Consider the following 18,451-nt stretch of genomic DNA (forward strand, 5'->3'; position numbering starts at 1 on the left):
TAAAAAATAGACTCAGTGCAATTTTCAGAATCTTCAATGTTAACCTATGGGAGGAAAACAAGAATGCAGTTTTGGTTGTAAGTACACAACGTAAAAATCCAGTCTTCAGGGTTTTAGGTCAACACCAGGCGGGGTTCAAATCAGCTTCAAGAGTGCACCCACAGCAGCACAGGGGCGGCTGGGTGCAGACTACATTTTCTTTGGAGTTGGTTTCACTTGGAGATGTCCGATGTCCATAGGGGTTCTTGCTCTTTATCGAAGGCAGGCAGTGCTCCTGAAGCTTTGGAGGTCCCTGGGCTGCTGAAAAAGTCATCTTTTGGGTGCAGGTTCTTCCAGGGCTTCAGACTGTCTGGTAGGGCTGGGGCCATGTCAATCAGTGTCTTCAGTCTTCTCTGCTGGTGCGACTTCTGTTGTGTTCGGCTCTTCTTAGTTCGACAGGAATCTGAGTTCTAGGGTTCAGGGTTGCCTCCTAAATACTGAATTTAGGGACGTTACAGGGAGTGTCAGGTGGTAGCCAATGGGCTACTCATCTTTAGGGTGACTACACCCCTTCTTTGACCGCTTCCTTTGAGAAGTGGCCATAATCCTAACTCTATTGGCCTAATCCCTTCGACACAAGATGGAGGAATTCAAAAAGTAGTGCACACTTCAGCTTGTCCACCTAAGTGGTGGTAGTGGCATGAAGTGGGCACTCTTTTTAATTCTCCCACCTGTCCTCACGCCAAAAGTGGGGTCAGGAACTGGGGAGACAGCTTTTTCTACCATTAGCAGAGGCCTGGTGTGCAATTCAAAGGAAACAAGGCCTTTGATGCGTCTCGCCCTGGAATGTCCATCTTGACTGGACGAGGTGTTATCACCTCCGCCCAGAGCAAGCCTTTGTTCTGAGCCCTTGAGAGCGTTGGCTGTTACCTCGGGGTTCCAAAACACGGTCTAAGGTGGCTGCACTGGCTTGCAGCAGTCATTGACCATGCTAGGGGTTGGTAGCTTTTCAGGGGCATCTCTAAGGTGCCCTCTGTGTGCATGAATTAATACATCCATTACTGGATTCAGTGAGGGTTTATTAATATGAGATGTTTTAAACCAAACATCCCTCTCTTCAGTGAAGCCGTCATGTAGCTGGGGGACTCCTAATTACCAGTGTCCAGCACATGTACTTAAAATGACTTCACTGGTCACTTGCTATGTCTGAGAATCGACAAAGACATAAGGGGACATAGATGACCATGCAGCTGTGCCCACACATGTCTTATAATGCACCCTGCCGTAGGGCTGTAAGGCTTGCCAGAGGGGTGACTTACATATACTGCATGCAGTATAAGTGTACAGTTGGTAAGAGGGTTATTTAGGGTGGCACAGTTTGTGCTGCAACCCTCAGGGCCCTTCTTTAGTGCCCGATGCCCTGGGTACCAAGGGTACCATTTACTAGGGACTTATAGTGGCAACTAAAGGGTTTGCCAATTGGAAAAACAACTGTGCAGGTTTGGGAGAAAGAGATCTGGCACAGGGGACCTGTTTAGCAGTTACCCAAATAGAAAAGCATGTGGAGCACTTTAAAGCTATATATAGTTATTACCATACTAGAAATGAAGTCATATAAATGCAATCTAAACAAGGGAAGCACAGATGCAATTATATACATGTGTAATAAAACAAATGAATACAGTCTTTTGGAAAGTGTTGAACAGACACATTATAGGATGCAGTCCATTGAAACCAAATATTTAATTATACTCCAAGAAACAAAAGATTTCAGAACACCTTCGCCAACATTAAACATATAAACTTAACAGTACACATTAAACGTACATAAATTGAAAACAGACACTACAATAATGTCAATAATGAATCAATACAGAAATAGTCCTGTTTCTAATAATTAATTACAGTCCCAAAATTAGAATTCAATCACGAATAATTCAGTTCAAAATAGTATAGTTCATTCTGATTTGGAAAAAACAATCTGGAACTTCAGCCGACACATGTTTCGTCCTATTCAGGACTTTATCAAGGCTCTTAAGAGGGGTATTCATCCATGTCCTAATCTCAGAGACCTGAGTGTAATGATTTGATTGTCTTATGGATAGTTCTAAATAGTCCAGTTGGCGCATCTACGAGTATGTAACCTCACTCATCTCATTAAATCCGTCTGACAACAAACACTTGAAATTAGTTCGCAAAGCATTCATAGGCGTCCCGCACCGAACGACATGAAGTCTAAATGAAAGGGCATCTGTGCTTCCCTTGTTTAGATTGCATTTATATGACTTCATTTCTAGTATGGTAATAACTATACATAGCTTTGGAGTGCTCCACATGGTTTTCTATTTGTGTTTCTCTATACTGGTTAAGGTTTCTTTTCCAGTAGACGTATTTGGCAACAATATGCACATGTGTATGAGCACCCACAGTACATTATAACACTATAGAAGTTTGCGGCCAATTTTAGCTTTTTGTTGCCACACTGATATTAATTTTCTGTTTAGCAGTTACCCAGTGCACTTTCAGTCGCAATTGCACCAGAAACCAGGTTTTAAGGGGGGGCAAAGGGGAAGGTGACCATGTCAATAGAGGCACTTTCCTACAATGTAGTTAGACTATCCAGAACTGCAGAAGGGCAGAGTAGCACAGCTCCATAAAGCGTTGCCATACCATTTGTTCAGACGGCCATTCTGACCTCTCCTTACACCTATAGTACTTGTTTTGTAACTTTTGGATTCTGACATAGTTTGAGGTTGACATTCTGTCGGTGCTGATAGAAAGTGTGACTTGACTTTGAGTCCCAGGATTAAAAACCAGGATTGCAGACAATATTTATATTGCTATCTTGGGACATTCATTGATGTGCCTAGACATTGAATATTTCAATACACCATTTTATCTCAAAAAGCCACAATGTCAAACAGCTAGCAGCTGGAAAGGACAAGTTAAACATCATCTGCAATGAGGATTGCTAGGAGTTGTTTTTTTTGTGTCCATGATCGAACATTAATATGTAAAAAAACTTGTGGGGACATCAAGCTACCGCCTCAGAAACATCAGAGAGAAGTTTCTTGTCAAACTCAAACCAACACCCTTTAGACCACTGAATAGTTTGTGTGTTTTCCTAGAAGATACTTAATTGCTTGCCTTTTATAATGAGGAGAATGATGAATTCGAAAATAACCTGATTACAATCTTGTTAAAAATGATTGGGTTTGCTAACAATTGTTTAGATATTGCACTGGGAGACTAGTTAGAAACACGTAGCAGTATTCCACTGGTTTATGTAAAACCTTTGTATTGGATAGGCTGGATTTAGGCAGAAGGGATAAAGAGAAAAGTGGAGTTATTTAAGGCAATGACCTAACACCCCGAAAGGCAGAACAGAGCTGTCAGACTCAGCCCATGAGAATAAATCCAAATTAATTCTTGAATCTTTGTGGCTCTTATAACAGTTTTTACACTTTTATGAAATAGAAAAAAAATTCATGGCCAGAAAAGCTTCTATGCACTAATGAAAGTAAGTTCCTCTTGCCAACATTTTTAATAAACCTCATTGTTAATCACGGACACCACATTGACAGTGCAGCAAATAGGATGTCTTACAATAAACTTTACTTATCAAAGCATGTCTCCATCTCTGTGGACACTGAGATATGTTACTTAGGATAGGTTTGAAAGATTGCCTTGTGTCACGGGCATCATAGATTAAGTGTTGAATGAATGGATCGAAGATCAATATTATTGAAACATCATATGGGACACAAACACTGCCTTTGGATACCTCTCAACATAGTCACTTCCACTAAACATTGGCACAAAGAACAATCAGCAATCCTTAGTTGTGCCCCTAAACTCTGTATGTTACTCAACTAACTCCCCCCACCGCTCTTGTGCTCAACTATTATAGGCTGTATACCATACATTCAGTATGAACTGTTCATGGATGGTTATGGTGTTCCCATGCACAGTGAAAAGTATGTTTTGTGAGGATCTCAGCTAGGGTTAGGTCATACTCAGCATATTACTCTGGGGTGTTCAGTCCCTGCTGTTCTGCTAATTCAGACAACATGGTTAACCAAGCCCGCAGCTCGCCGTCTAGTTTGTCACTCCCATTGATGTGTCTCATTCGTACCTCCTCCTCAACTCATCATTCAGAAACATCTTTCAGCCATGCCTCACATGTAGGAGATGCCAAACCGAGCTATGCAGTTGCTATACGTATCTTTCCCAGCACCAGACCCAGGAGAACAAACTTTCTGCTCAGGGTTTACTGTGTCAGAGGGGAGCGGATCTCTGTTGGTATCGCCCACACAAGGCTCTATTCAGAGTTCGTAGTACTTCTTGCCAATAGGTGGATAGAGATGGACACAACCATACCATGTGTGCAAAGTCAGCGATTGGGGCCCCACATTGTTCACAGCATGCTGGTTGGGTGGCTCAAATAGTGCGTAGGATCTGCGGAGTAAGGTATGTCTGATGAATAAAATTGTCCTGTATGAGCTTGAAGCATGCATTGGATCCAACTGTCCGAACTTCCTGATGAACCTTCACCCAGTGTTTAGGTGACAGGGGTTCCTCTACTATTGCCTCCCACTTAATGTAAATATTAGGTTTAATCAATCGGAGGTCGTCTCTCAGGGCTCTAAAGAGATTGGAAATTAGTTTCCGACCCTCAGCCAAAGCCAAAAACGTGCCCAGGGTGTTGAAACAGGGTGGCGCATCGACAAATGATGGCCATACTTCACAAACAGTGGTCCAGATTTTGATGTATTGAAGATAATGTCCCCCACCAGGGAAAAATAGTGTTCGATGGCATCTGTCGCTGTAGATACGCATGTTCTGCAATAGCTCGCCATCTGGTGTTGGGCCGGAGTGTTACAAGTTGTTTTTCTTCGAAGAAGTCTTTCGAGTCACGGGACCGAGTGACTCCTCCTTTTGTCTCCATTGCGCATGGGCGTCGACTCCATCTTCGATTGTTTTTTTTCCGCCATCGGGTTCGGACGTGTTCCTGTCGCTCCGAGTTTCGGAACGGAAAATTAGCTAATTTCGGAAGATTTTCGTCGGTATTGTTGCGTTCGGGATCGGCGTACTTAGATTTCACACCGCATCGAAGATCGAAGAGCTCCGGTGCCCTTCGGGGTAGTTTTTCGATCCTCCGTCGGGGCCTGGTCGGCCCGACCGCGTGCTGAAGAACGCCGATGGAACGGACCCCGTTTCGTTTCTGCCCCAAATGCCACAATAAATACCCCTACACAGACCAACACTTGGTCTGCAACCTGTGCCTGTCACCTGAGCACAGCGAAGACACCTGCGAGGCCTGTCGTGCGTTCCGGTCCCGAAAAACACTCCGAGACCGTCGAGCCAGAAGACTTCAAATGGCGTCCGCACCGACAGAAGGATTCGACGACACACAAACCGTGAGTAAGACGTCGAAAACCACACAAAGAAACATTTACAAGGCCCAGGGGACGCCACTGCCACCAGGCCATGGCTCCACCCATAAATTCGGTGACCGACCGTCGGCACCGAAAAAGGCCAAAACAGTGCCGAGATCGTCCGACTCCGGTCGAGACACCGGCACGCAGCCTTCTCGGGACCGAGAAAGTGCTGGAGACAAGCCTCGACACCGAGATGCCGGTGTGGACACGGCTCGACGCCGAGACAGCGGCACCGAAACAGATCGACACCGAGAGGTTTCGGCCCCGAAAAGGAAAAAAGTCACCTCGGAGCCGAAAAAACACGCACACAAAGTTTCGACGCCGAAACAAACTGCAAGCGACCCAGCTTCAGGCTCTTATACAGAAGAGCACTCGCTAACCTCCCAAATGCAAAAGCATAGGTTTGAGGAAGAGCTACAAGCAACTGATGTGGACCATACGCAAAAGCGTATCTTCATTCAGCAGGGGACAGGAAAAATAAGCACCCTTCCCCCCATTAGGAGAAAGAGAAGGTTGGAGTTCCAGACGGAGCAAGCACCACAACCAAAAGTGGTTAAAAGAATTACACCACCACCCTCTCCTCCGCCCGTGATTAACGTTTCACCAGCACAAACTCCATCTCACTCCCCAGCTCACACCACCATGAGCCAGGGTGACCAAGATCAGGACGCATGGGACCTATACGACGCCCCAGTGTCAGATAACAGCCCGGAGGCCTACCCTACAAAGCCATCTCCACCGGAAGACAGCACCGCGTACTCTCAGGTGGTGGCTAGAGCAGCACAATTTCATAACGTAAGCCTCCACTCAGAACAGGTCGAGGATGATTTCTTGTTCAACACACTCTCCTCCACCCACAGCTCCTACCAAAGCCTGCCTATGCTCCCTGGTATGCTCCGGCACGCAAAAGACATATTTAAGGAGCCGGTCAAAAGTAGGGCAATCACACCAAGGGTCGAAAAGAAGTATAAGCCGCCTCCTACGGACCCGGTTTTCATCACTACACAGCTGCCACCAGACTCTGTTGTTGTAGGAGCAGCTAGGAAAAGGGCCAACTCTCACACATCTGGAGATGCACCACCCCCAGATAAAGAAAGCCGCAAGTTTGATGCAGCTGGTAAAAGAGTCGCAGCACAAGCTGCAAACCAGTGGCGCATCGCGAACTCCCAGGCACTACTTGCGCGCTATGACAGAGCCCACTGGGACGAGATGCAACATCTCATTCAACATCTGCCCAAGGACTTCCAAAATAGGGCGAAACAAGTGGTTGAGGAGGGACAGACCATCTCCAACAACCAGATACGTTCCTCCATGGACGCTGCAGATACAGCTGCACGGACAATTAATACATCTGTAACTATCAGACGGCATGCATGGCTCCGAACGTCTGGATTTAAACCAGAGATTCAACAAGCAGTTCTCAATATGCCTTTTAATGAAAAAGAACTGTTCGGTCCAGAAGTGGACACAGCGATTGAGAAACTCAAAAAAGATACGGACACTGCCAAAGCCATGGGCGCACTCTACTCCCCGCAGAGCAGAGGGAATTACAGCACATTCCGTAAAACGCCATTTCGAGGGGGGTTTCGGGGTCAAAGCACACAAGCCAGCACCTCACAAGCAACACCGTCCACTTACCAGGGACAGTATAGAGGAGGTTTTCGGGGACAATATAGAGGAGGGCAATTCCCTAGAAATAGAGGAAGATTTCAAAGCCCCAAAACCCCTACTACTAAACAATGACTCACATGTCACTCACCCCCTCCACACAACACCAGTGGGGGGAAGAATAGGTCATTATTACAAAGCATGGGAGGAAATCACTACAGACACTTGGGTTCTAGCAATTATCCAACATGGTTATTGCATAGAATTTCTACAATTCCCTCCAAACATACCACCAAAAGCACAAAATTTAACAACACACCATTCCAATCTCCTGGAGATAGAAGTGCAGGCACTATTGCAAAAGAATGCAATCGAATTAGTGCCAGACACACAAATAAACACAGGAGTTTACTCACTGTACTTTCTGATACCAAAGGACGACGAAACGCTCAGACCAATCCTAGACCTCAGAGTAGTGAACACTTTCATCAAATCAGACCACTTCCACATGGTCACACTACAAGAAGTATTGCCATTGCTAAAACTACACGACTACATGGCAACTTTAGACCTCAAGGATGCTTATTTCCATATACCAATACACCCATCGCACAGGAAATACCTAAGGTTTGTATTCAAAGGAATACATTACCAATTCAAGGTACTGCCTTTCGGATTAACAACCGCACCAAGAGTCTTTACCAAATGTCTAGCGGTAGTCGCTGCACACATAAAAAGGCAGCAAATACATGTGTTCCCATATTTGGACGACTGGCTAATCAAGGCCCATTCGTTCATACAGTGCTCAAATCACACAAATCAGATCATACAAACCCTCTTCAAACTCGGGTTCACCGTCAATTTCACAAAATCCAAAATTCTGCCACGCAAGGTACAACAATACCTGGGAGCCATAATAGACACATCAAAGGGAGTAGCCACTCCAAGTCCACAAAGAATTCAAAATTTCAACACCATCATACAACGCATGTATCCAACACAAAAGATACAGGCAAAGATGGTATTACAACTCCTAGGCATGATGTCATCATGCATAGCCATTGTCCCAAACGCAAGACTGCACATGAGGCCCTTACAACAATGCCTAGCATCACAGTGGTCTCAAGCACAGGGTCACCTTCTAGATCTGGTGTTAATAGACCGCCAAACTTACCTCTCGCTTCTGTGGTGGAACAACATAAATTTAAACAAAGGGCGGCCTTTCCAAGACCCAGTGCCACAATACGTAATAACAACAGATGCTTCCATGACAGGGTGGGGAGCACACCTCGGTCAACACAGCATACAAGGACAATGGAACGTACATCAAACAAAACTGCATATCAATCACCTAGAACTTCTAGCAGTTTTTCAAGCTCTAAAAGCTTTCCAACCAATAATAGTTCACAAATACATTCTCGTCAAAACAGACAACATGACAACAATGTATTATCTAAACAAGCAGGGAGGGACGCACTCCACGCAGTTAAGCCTGCTAGCACAAAAAATTTGGCATTGGGCAATTCACAACCAAATTCGCCTAATTGCACAGTTTATACCAGGGATACAAAATCAACTCGCAGACAATCTCTCTCGAGATCACCAACAGGTCCACGAATGGGAAATTCACCCCCAAATTCTGAACACTTATTTCAAACTCTGGGGAACACCTCAGATAGACTTGTTTGCAACAAGGGAGAACGCAAAATGCCAAAACTTCGCATCCAGGTACCCACACAAACAATCCCAAGGCAATGCCCTATGGATGAACTGGTCAGGGATATTTGCTTACGCTTTTCCTCCTCTCCCTCTCCTTCCTTACCTGGTAAACAAACTCAGTCAAAGCAAACTCAAACTCATATTGATAGCACCAACTTGGGCAAGGCAACCCTGGTACACAACGCTGCTAGACCTATCAGTGGTACCCTGCATCAAATTGCCCAACAGGCCAGATCTGTTGACACAGCACAACCAAAAGATCAGACACCCAGATCCAGCATCGCTGAATCTAGCAATCTGGCTCCTGAAATCCTAGAATTCGGGCACTTACAACTTACCCAAGAATGTATGGAAGTCATAAAACAAGCAAGAAGGCCATCCACCAGGCACTGCTATGCAAGTAAATGGAAGAGGTTTGTTTGCTACTGCCATATTAATCAAATACAACCATTACACACAACTCCAGAACATATAGTGGGTTACTTGCTTCACTTACAAAAATCTAACCTAGCTTTCTCTTCCATTAAGATTCACCTTGCAGCAATATCTGCATACCTGCAGACTACCTATTCAACTTCCCTATATAAAATACCAGTCATTAAAGCATTCATGGAGGGCCTTAGGAGAATTATACCACCAAGAACACCACCTGTTCCTTCATGGAACCTAAATGTTGTCCTAACTAGACTTATGGGTCCACCTTTTGAACCCATGCACTCCTGCGACATACAGTTCCTAACCTGGAAGGTGGCATTTCTCATCGCCATTACTTCCCTGAGAAGAGTAAGCGAGATTCAGGCGTTTACTATACAAGAACCTTTTATACAACTACACAAAAATAAAGTCGTCCTAAGGACCAATCCTAAATTTTTGCCAAAGGTTATTTCACCGTTCCATCTAAATCAAACAGTGGAACTTCCAGTGTTCTTTCCACAGCCAGATACCGTAGCTGAAAGGGCACTACATACATTAGATGTCAAAAGAGCATTGATGTATTACATTGACAGAACAAAAAACATCAGAAAGACTAAACAACTCTTTATTGCATTTCAAAAACCTCACGCAGGAAACCCAATTTCAAAACAAGGTATAGCCAGATGGATAGTTAAATGCATCCAAATCTGCTACCTTAAAGCTAAACGACAGCTGCCCATTACACCAAGGGCACACTCAACCAGAAAGAAAGGTGCTACCATGGCCTTTCTAGGAAACATCCCAATGCAAGAAATATGTAAGGCAGCCACATGGTCTACGCCTCACACATTCACCAAGCACTACTGTGTAGACGTGTTATCCGCACAACAAGCCACAGTAGGTCAAGCCGTATTAAGGACATTATTTCAAACTACTTCCACTCCTACAGGCTGATCCACCGCTTTTGGGGAAATAACTGCTTACTAGTCTATGCAGAACATGCGTATCTACAGCGACAGATGCCATCGAACTGAAAATGTCACTTACCCAGTGTACATCTGTTCGTGGCATCAGTCGCAGTAGATTCGCATGTGCCCACCCGCCTCCCCGGGAGCCTGTAGCAGTTTGGAAGTTACCTTCAATTATTTATATATGTATCATCTCAACCTTAAATAGGTGCATACTTAGTCACTCCATTGCATGGGCACTATTACTACAATTCAACTCCTACCTCACCCTCTGCGGGGAAAAACAATCGAAGATGGAGTCGACGCCCATGCGCAATGGAGACAAAAGGAGGAGTCACTCGGTCCCGTGACTCGAAAGACTTCTTCGAAGAAAAACAACTTGTAACACTCCGGCCCAACACCAGATGGCGAGCTATTGCAGAACATGCGAATCTACTGCGACTGATGCCACGAACAGATGTACACTGGGTAAGTGACATTTTCATTATTGCCTCCTCCCTCATGATAAACTGCCCAACAGGGTGAAGATCTCCCATAGTTTGGCAGCACCCCGCCCTCCACCTCTTTATAGACATAGTCGGTGATGCACAGGAGGGGCTATACTACCCATAAGGGCATATCTGGTACATAGGATTCATGCTGACTAACTCTCCAAGCCACCCCCTCCCAAATCTCAGCCACCAGTAGGAAGATATAGGGTTAAGTAGGAGGGACCCTTGCGCTACTCATAAGGAGCATTGGCAGGGATCTCCCATCATGAGTGCCCTGGAAGAGCCTCCTTTCCAAATTATCGTCTGGATTGAGCCAGTGTATTGTGTACTGTAAGTGTGCCATCGTATAATATAGTTCAAAGTGTGGAACCTCAAGTCCCTCCTGACCCCACGTTCTTCTCAGTACCGCAAATTTAGCACATCTATGTTTGGTTCCCCACAGTAGATCTACTAAAAGTCTGTCCAGGATATCAAAATAATGTCGGGGATCGCATATAAGGTGTTCTGTAGTGTATAGAGGCAGTGCGGTAACATAATCATTTTTGCAAGAGCTATCCTGCTCATGAGAGATAGAGGTAAGTCCCTCCAGAATCTAATCAAGACACGAATCACCTTTCCCACATTAAGAAACAGGTATGTTGGGGTGGAGACGGATTCCCAGGTAACAGAAATCAGTCGTCACCCCAGGAAGCTCCTCAACTGTGATCCCCACCAATCTTCCTAGTGGGAACAATTTTGATTTGTCTGGGTTAACCCGAGACTCAATAGCTCTCCAAATTCATGCATGACCTGGAATAATAAGGGGGCTGAGTAGGTTGGCTGTCGTAGATACACTAAGGTATTGTCAGCATAAAGGGAGACCACCTGATTTGTTTCTTCCAGTGTGAACCCCCACTTGCCCATCGTTCGTCAGAGAGTTCCTGCCAAGTGGTCCATGGTGATGGCATATAGGAGCAGAGACAGAGGGCATCCTTGTGGGGTGCTTCTACCCAGGTGAAGGTGCTCAGAGACCACGCCATCTGAATGCACCCTGGCACCGGGGTCAGAATACAGAAGGAGGATCAAGAGGATAAACCTAATACAATTTGTCCTAGCACCCTCCACAGGTAGGTCCAGTTTAGGGAATCAAATGCCTCCTCGATATTGAGTAGTGCCAAGGCATATTCATCATCCTGTAGCCCAGAGGCATGATATACTTGGGCTGATCTTCTCAAGTTGTGAAGGGTACTATGTTTCAGGATGAAATGAGACTGGTCCGATTGTACCAGGGCTGGCAGCAGGGGGAACAGGTGTGCCCCTAGAATACTGCTAAGGATTTTTACATTGTTTCTTTTGCCAACTTACATTGTAATACGGATTTGCACAGAAAGTGCAGTGTCGTTCCCTCATGGGTGTTAGCGGATATTTGTTCATTTATCAAGCGGGGATTCCTAGAAAACACATTTTTGCAAAGCCAGATCTGGTGGAATTAGACCCCAGGGACTGGCCTTGAATTAAGTTACTATTTGCACTAATAGGTGCAGTAAAACCAATTTCCATGGTAATTTCCCACTTCACAGGAAAATCTCTGAATAAATCTGTAATTTTGCATTCTGGAATTTTCAGTCTCTGCAGTACCTGGATATTTAGTAGCAAAATTGCCGCACTTTAGCCTGGCTTGGTATGCGAGCCCAAGTAGAAATCTTAAATATATGTATATGTCTCTCAAATTTGGATAGGACTGTAGTAACAGAAATGTAATTGAACGTCTTGTAACCAGGGAGCATACTCTAAATATCCTCTCAAAAATTTAGTGACTTGAAAAGAGATAAATGGAAAGGTTGGTGAGCATCTTTCTTAAATAGCAGCGAGCAGAAGAAATACCAAACTTTGTTAGAGAATTAAAATATGATTTAAGAAGGTAGTTTTAGTCAACTGGTTTTATATTAGTGGCTTTTTCAATTCTGTTTGACTTTTATAAAAAAAAAAATACAAAATGTGAAATTTGCTTATTGTACCCTACAGATTGGCTTGTAAAAATGTGTTAATTTTGTTGGCTGCCTTTTGTTACAAAAGATATTATCTATTTTAAGGGCACTCCGGGATCCCGCACGTGGGCCGGACTATTCAGTGTTTATGACTTCAATGAAGAATCCCATGATGGAGAACTGCGATTAAAGGTAAGTGACTTGTCCTTCTGTAACATCTAGTGGTACCTTACCTATATAACTGAACTTGATGTTCAGGAGAATGTTGCTTATGTGCCTTGTTTAAAAGCCTGGCAGTTTGGTTAATGATTAAGTAATCAATTTTCCCTCTACAGCCCAAAAAAGGTGTGAAGAGGAAAGCGGACACCACAACGCCAACAACCATTGACCCTTTGCATGAGTCCTCCCCACTGCCTGTTGAGCCCAAACCTACAAAGTCTGGTCCTCGGCGTGAAACCATTCGACCTGTGAAGCCTACAAAAAAGGATGTGCCTGATTCTCAGCAACCAGCTGTGGAGAAGAGCAATAAGGCGTCAGAGCAGTTAAAATACTGCAGCAACATGATCAAGGAGATGTTTACTAAGAAGCATGCTGCTTATGCCTGGCCTTTCTACAAACCTGTGGATGTAGAGGCCCTTGGACTTCACGATTACAGCGAGATCATTAAGCATCCTATGGACCTGAGCACTATTAAAGTAAGCTGGTTTCCAGTGCCTCATGCAGCACCATGAAAAAAAAAATAATGAGGGGGATAGTAAAGGTTCTGGGCTCTGGCATTTGATTTGGGATCTGGTTTGTGTGAACCCAGTCTTCGCATACTAAGCATAATACTTGGCTTTATTGTAAAAAAAAAAAGAAAAAAGTGTTTTTCCTGAAAGCAGGTCTCAGATGAGCAGGTTTTTCTTTAATTGACCATTTAACACCAAGCATAGCATTTTTCCTTACAGTTCCACCCGCTACCACAGAGCCATTTGCGTATTTCCATCCACCAACACATGGGCCCCTTTACCCTGGTAAACTGTCAGCCACAATCTTTCCCCTAACATTCCTATACAGCCCATGAAGTCTTTTCTGAGTTTGAACTTGACCATCTTCAGAACTGCTGATATTCACTCTTCTGTCATTCAGAAGAAAGTCTCTTTTCGCTTGATTTCCCACATACCATTAAAATCGAATGCAACGGTACTTGACCTGTATGTGGCTTTTCTAGAGGTATATTTTCAAGGATCCAAATAATATTTTCCCTGGAAATTGAAGTGTGGCTGTTTTCTTGTGATGTGTTGTGTTCTTTCTTTGTAGCTAACACTATTAAGTTCAGACACTCAGAAGTTCAGGCATTCTGTAGGAAACCATGTGTTGTCTTACAAGTGCAGCTGGATAAAGTCAAAATGTCTGTGGCTTAATCCAGTCAGACTTCTGAACAGAAAAATTATGAGTAAGGGGAACATAGATGAGTATTGCTAAATCTTAAGCTATGAAACATTTTATTCCAGTGTTCCGATAACTACTAAATTACAAAATGTGAATACCTTATTCATCGCCTTACTCATTCTTAATTTAGGTCTTATTGATATCCTATTGTTTTTCCGTTATGTTCCATTTGATAAAGGGATATAATTATTTATTTGCAGGATAAAAAAAGCTACACATCACTCATGGATTGGTGTTTTAGGGCTTTTCTGCATGCATGAAATATTGTGGTGTCTTTAAAATGTACATTAGGCTCTGCAGGAAAGTTCAAGCCCTTAGATAGTTTTGTAGGTTTGTTTGTATTAGGTACTAAGGAATGAGTATTGATAACCACCACTCAAAAAACGAAAGACATAGCAAGTATGTTTCAAGATGGTGTCATATCAGAAAGTGCATTGAGATAATCATTATGGAATATTAACAGCACCACACTGCAGTGATTCATTAACTCGAAACAGGAGTCTTAGACCCTGTACCTGTTTAGGGCTGGGTGCTGAAAGGAAAAAAGAGAACCAAAGATTTACAATAAAATGAAGCACAGGCAGTGAAGTCTGGTTTGGGAACATATACATACGCTACCATTCTCTGTGTTCTGTTTTCTAAGATGTAGTTGGGGAATAATAGCAGACTCACCTTGAATCAAATCCAGGATCAGGCTGACCAAGCCCACTGAAAGTTTCCACAGTGGTATTGAGAACTCTCAATCGGGCCTTCAGTTTATTCCTTTCCTGTTTCTTTGCAGAAATGAACTCCCAGCTGCCTTAGGAATTTTAAACGCCGTTGCCTTCTACCCATTTCAGGCTATCGGTTTGTCGGGAGATAGAGGGGTGACTCTAAGCCAAGGATAATGAGCTACTTTTTCACAGCCTGCAGTCCTTGTTTACATCTCAGGGGTGACTAGCTCAAATGTCGACTTGCTTGGACCCTGGAGCTTCTCATAATCTGGTTGTGCTTCTTTGCTGCTGCTAACACCCTTCCATTGATGTAGGTTCAGCAGCTAGATGTTGAACACCTTATTGGTGGGCAGCTTAGCGGTCTTCAGTATTGACACTGGACATCTCTTTAGTCCTCCAGAACCACCTCCCTTAGGAAGCATACAGCAAATTTACACTATATGCTGGGCGAGTTAGTTACAGGTTCTCTATCGGAGGGTCTTCATTGATGGTCCTGAATGTAGGCTATTACTCCTGCTTGCAGGGAGTCCTGGAAAACTTCAAATCCATATTGAGAATATACTAGTAATAGAGGAGAGATCTGACATTTATTTTTTTGTGAAAAATGCAATACCAACCTCTTTGCAGGCTATTTTTTCCAGTGTCGTCTTTTGACTGAAGTCTGCATTGGAACATCATTTTTGGAAGCCCTTATGCAGAGAAAAGCTCTAGGGTAGAAGTGTAAAGTTGAAACAAAGTGGATAAACTGAAAGGCAGTGTAAAAGAAAAAGCTGGAAAAATACACTGCCCCTTTAAGGATCGCTTTAATCTCAAGCAGGCCTTGTACTGGCAGTTTTACAGCACAAATCCTTTTCTGAATTCACATGCTGGGCATTAGTCTGCCATCTAGTGATTGTGTCCGGAAACGTCTTGTTAGTCCCAACCCCCCCCGGATTCTCCGGTAGCCATTTGGTGCTATGTTCCTTCTCCTGTGACGTCATACATGCATCCTGGAAGCCTCTCTGCATGGTCATCAGATTCTTATTTTCCGCTGTTGGGTCTGAGGATAATAACTGAAGCTCCATGGATGTCTAAGGAATCGCTGAGGATACTACGTCAGATCATTGGTGGAAGGACAGTAAAATAGAGAGAAAAGAATGGAAAACCAAAGGACACTGAGAATCAACGAAAGGTGCCAGAGGACCACCAAAAGAAATAACTGGACCATGTAAGCCATCAACCACACAGTCGATGCACGAATGGGGTGAAAAAGCCACCAAGGGGAATAAAGACTACTCCATTTAGATTCTGCCCCAAGTGCCACCGAATGTTTGCCAAAAAAGACAATCATGAGGTCTGTAACCTCTGCTACGGGAGGACCACATCACAAGGCATTGTGTAGCATGTGCCAATTTTGGACCAAGGACCTTCAGGGTGAGATAAAGGCAAAGGCGTGAACACCAGACAAACTGCAGAGGAGGGGGGGAACCCATCTGTTATAGACCTTGGCCTGTCTAGTGATGCGGAGGACAGTTTTGAGGAAGCAGAAGTGGCTCAGCAAGAAGTCTCTGACATTGAGGAGGAAGAAGTCGGTGGAGTCAAAGAAAAACAGTTGACAAAGAAACCCAGAGGGGGAACCTCCAAAGCAAAGGTTAACACCCAAAAAAACCTTCCGGGGTTGAACCAAAGACTTTGGACTCTTAGCAGCATAAGACTGACTCAGTGTTGAAGTACTCGGTGACCAAAGGTAGGTCAAGACACAAAGATGAATCCCACGGTTCTTGAAAGAGAGAAACCAGTGGAGGCCACCTCTCAGAGAAACCTTTGATGTTGAAAGGCAGTCGAGAACAGAAGAGGCAAAAAAAAGGCTTGGCGGAGCTGCTGAAACTGAAGAAAAGAGTGTCAAAGCCTCTCGACGCTGAAGCGCGAGTCCTCAAATTCGAGAGAAAGAAGAGAAGGTTTGAGGCCAAAATGGCTGCGATTCTTCAGAAGAAGAAAGATTTCAAGGCTTCCATGAAGGAATTCAAAATCCCCTCGAGGCCCCTGGGGTAAATTCATCTGGAATGAAGAAGATCAAGGTGAGCTTGAACCGCTGACTACTCCCAAACCACAGGAGAGAAGCAAGAGGTACCTAGCAATGGCAGGATCTTGAAATCGATTTGCCAGAAGAGACTGTCTACGTATACCCCTCAAGACCATTGCCTCCCAGCAACATCACAGTGTACAGTGACATAGTGAAGATGGTGGCGGCTAAATACAGCTGGAGGAGGAGAAAGCACAGGTCTGTTTCCTCCTGGTGACTGTCCTGCAATCCCAGAACAAGAACCAATATCTACCCATGCTGCCATACATTCTAGATCAGGGCAGGGAGGCTTTTAGAGAGCCAGAATCCTGCAAGACTGTAACATCAAGGATAGAAAAGAAATACAAACATTCTTCGAAGGACCCGGATTACAGCACGGGCAATCCAGTGGGGTTGATTCCATCATTGTGTTCACAGCAAGAAAGAGGGTGTATGTCCCAACATCTGGGATGGAAGTTGATACCCTGCAGTATGTTTGTCGGTTGTGTTGCACTTTGTGCTGTCCCTGGCTGGACAAGGCTTTTCTGTGGGAATTATTAAGGTGTATTTGTCAGCCCTTTTGTGTTTTCTTTCTTTGCCAGGACAGCCATCCTTGTTCAAATGTACTATTGCCACGTGTACTTGCTATGACACAGAGGCACTTTAATCTGCTGTTTACTTTTCTTTTGGGTCCATGCACAAGTGACTCTTGAGGCTGCTTAGTCTGAAAACTGTTTTTCTAAATACCCTGAGTGCGGAGTGTTAGTGAGCTAGAGACTTGGTCTGTGCGCTCGCCGTTCACTTCATTTTAGCTAGGCAAGCTGATCCTGCAGACACAGAGGCTTTCGTAATAAATTTGGTGTTCAATTTATTGTGTGCTACTCCCAGCACCTTGCTGTTCTGTCCACCCCCTCATCTCCCTGCGCTGTATGGATCCTATAAGGGCTCTGATTTTCAATAGTGACAGAAACTATGCTTCTCAGGATGATGGCCAACTGTTCCTGGTTTATGCTTGTTCTCAGAAGGGCAAAGCATTTCAGAAGTTGAAGGTTTCCCTCTGCAGCTTTTCTGGACTTCTCCGCTCAATTTCACCATGCATTACTGCATGGATGTTACTCGACAACAAGCGAATGTTGGTCAAGCTGTCCATCTTACTCTTTTTCAATCTTTAGCAACATCCTCTGGCCAACCACTGCTTGGGGAGGACTGCTCAAGTCTATGCACAGCATGTGTATCTACAGCTACAAATGCCACAAATGTCAAATGTTACTTATCCTGTACGCTCCTGTTTGTGACATGTGGTGCTGTAGATTCACATGTGCGCACCTTTAACACTGGATGACTTTAAATGTTGCAGATACTTTTCTTTCATCTTTCTTTGTATGTCAGCATCTTACTCTCTAAGCTCCATGTCCATCCTCACCCGCTGTGTGGGAACAATGGAGCTGATGCCCATGCGCGTTAAGTCATAGGAGGAGTCACTGTACCTCATGACTTGAAGACTTTTTTAAAGAAAAACAAGTTTCTTACCCAGAGTACAATACTAGATAGCAGGAGCATGCACATCATATGAATCTACAGCACTACGCGCCACAAACAGATGCTTATAAGGTAAGTAACATTTTCCTTCCTGATCAACAGTGGTGGCTTGGATGCCTCCAAGGAGATTCTGAAATGCA

The 18,451-nt window shown here is 44.2% G+C and overlaps 1 protein-coding gene across 5 annotated transcripts in view; it reads left to right on the top strand.

Moving 5' to 3' along the window:
* BRD4 (bromodomain containing 4) overlaps nt 1-18,451 on the top strand; it is a 1,024,368-nt gene that overhangs the window by 391,153 nt on the left and 614,764 nt on the right. For all 5 annotated transcript variants that reach the window (XM_069231688.1, XM_069231690.1, XM_069231691.1 and 2 more), the window contains exons 8-9: nt 12,693-12,779; nt 12,923-13,282. In XM_069231688.1, coding sequence (XP_069087789.1) covers nt 12,693-12,779; nt 12,923-13,282 — 447 coding nt within the window. The remainder of the gene's footprint in view (nt 1-12,692; nt 12,780-12,922; nt 13,283-18,451) is intronic.

This window comes from Pleurodeles waltl, chromosome 4_2 (genome assembly GCF_031143425.1).
Source record: "Pleurodeles waltl isolate 20211129_DDA chromosome 4_2, aPleWal1.hap1.20221129, whole genome shotgun sequence".
Lineage (NCBI taxonomy): Eukaryota > Metazoa > Chordata > Amphibia > Caudata > Salamandridae > Pleurodeles > Pleurodeles waltl.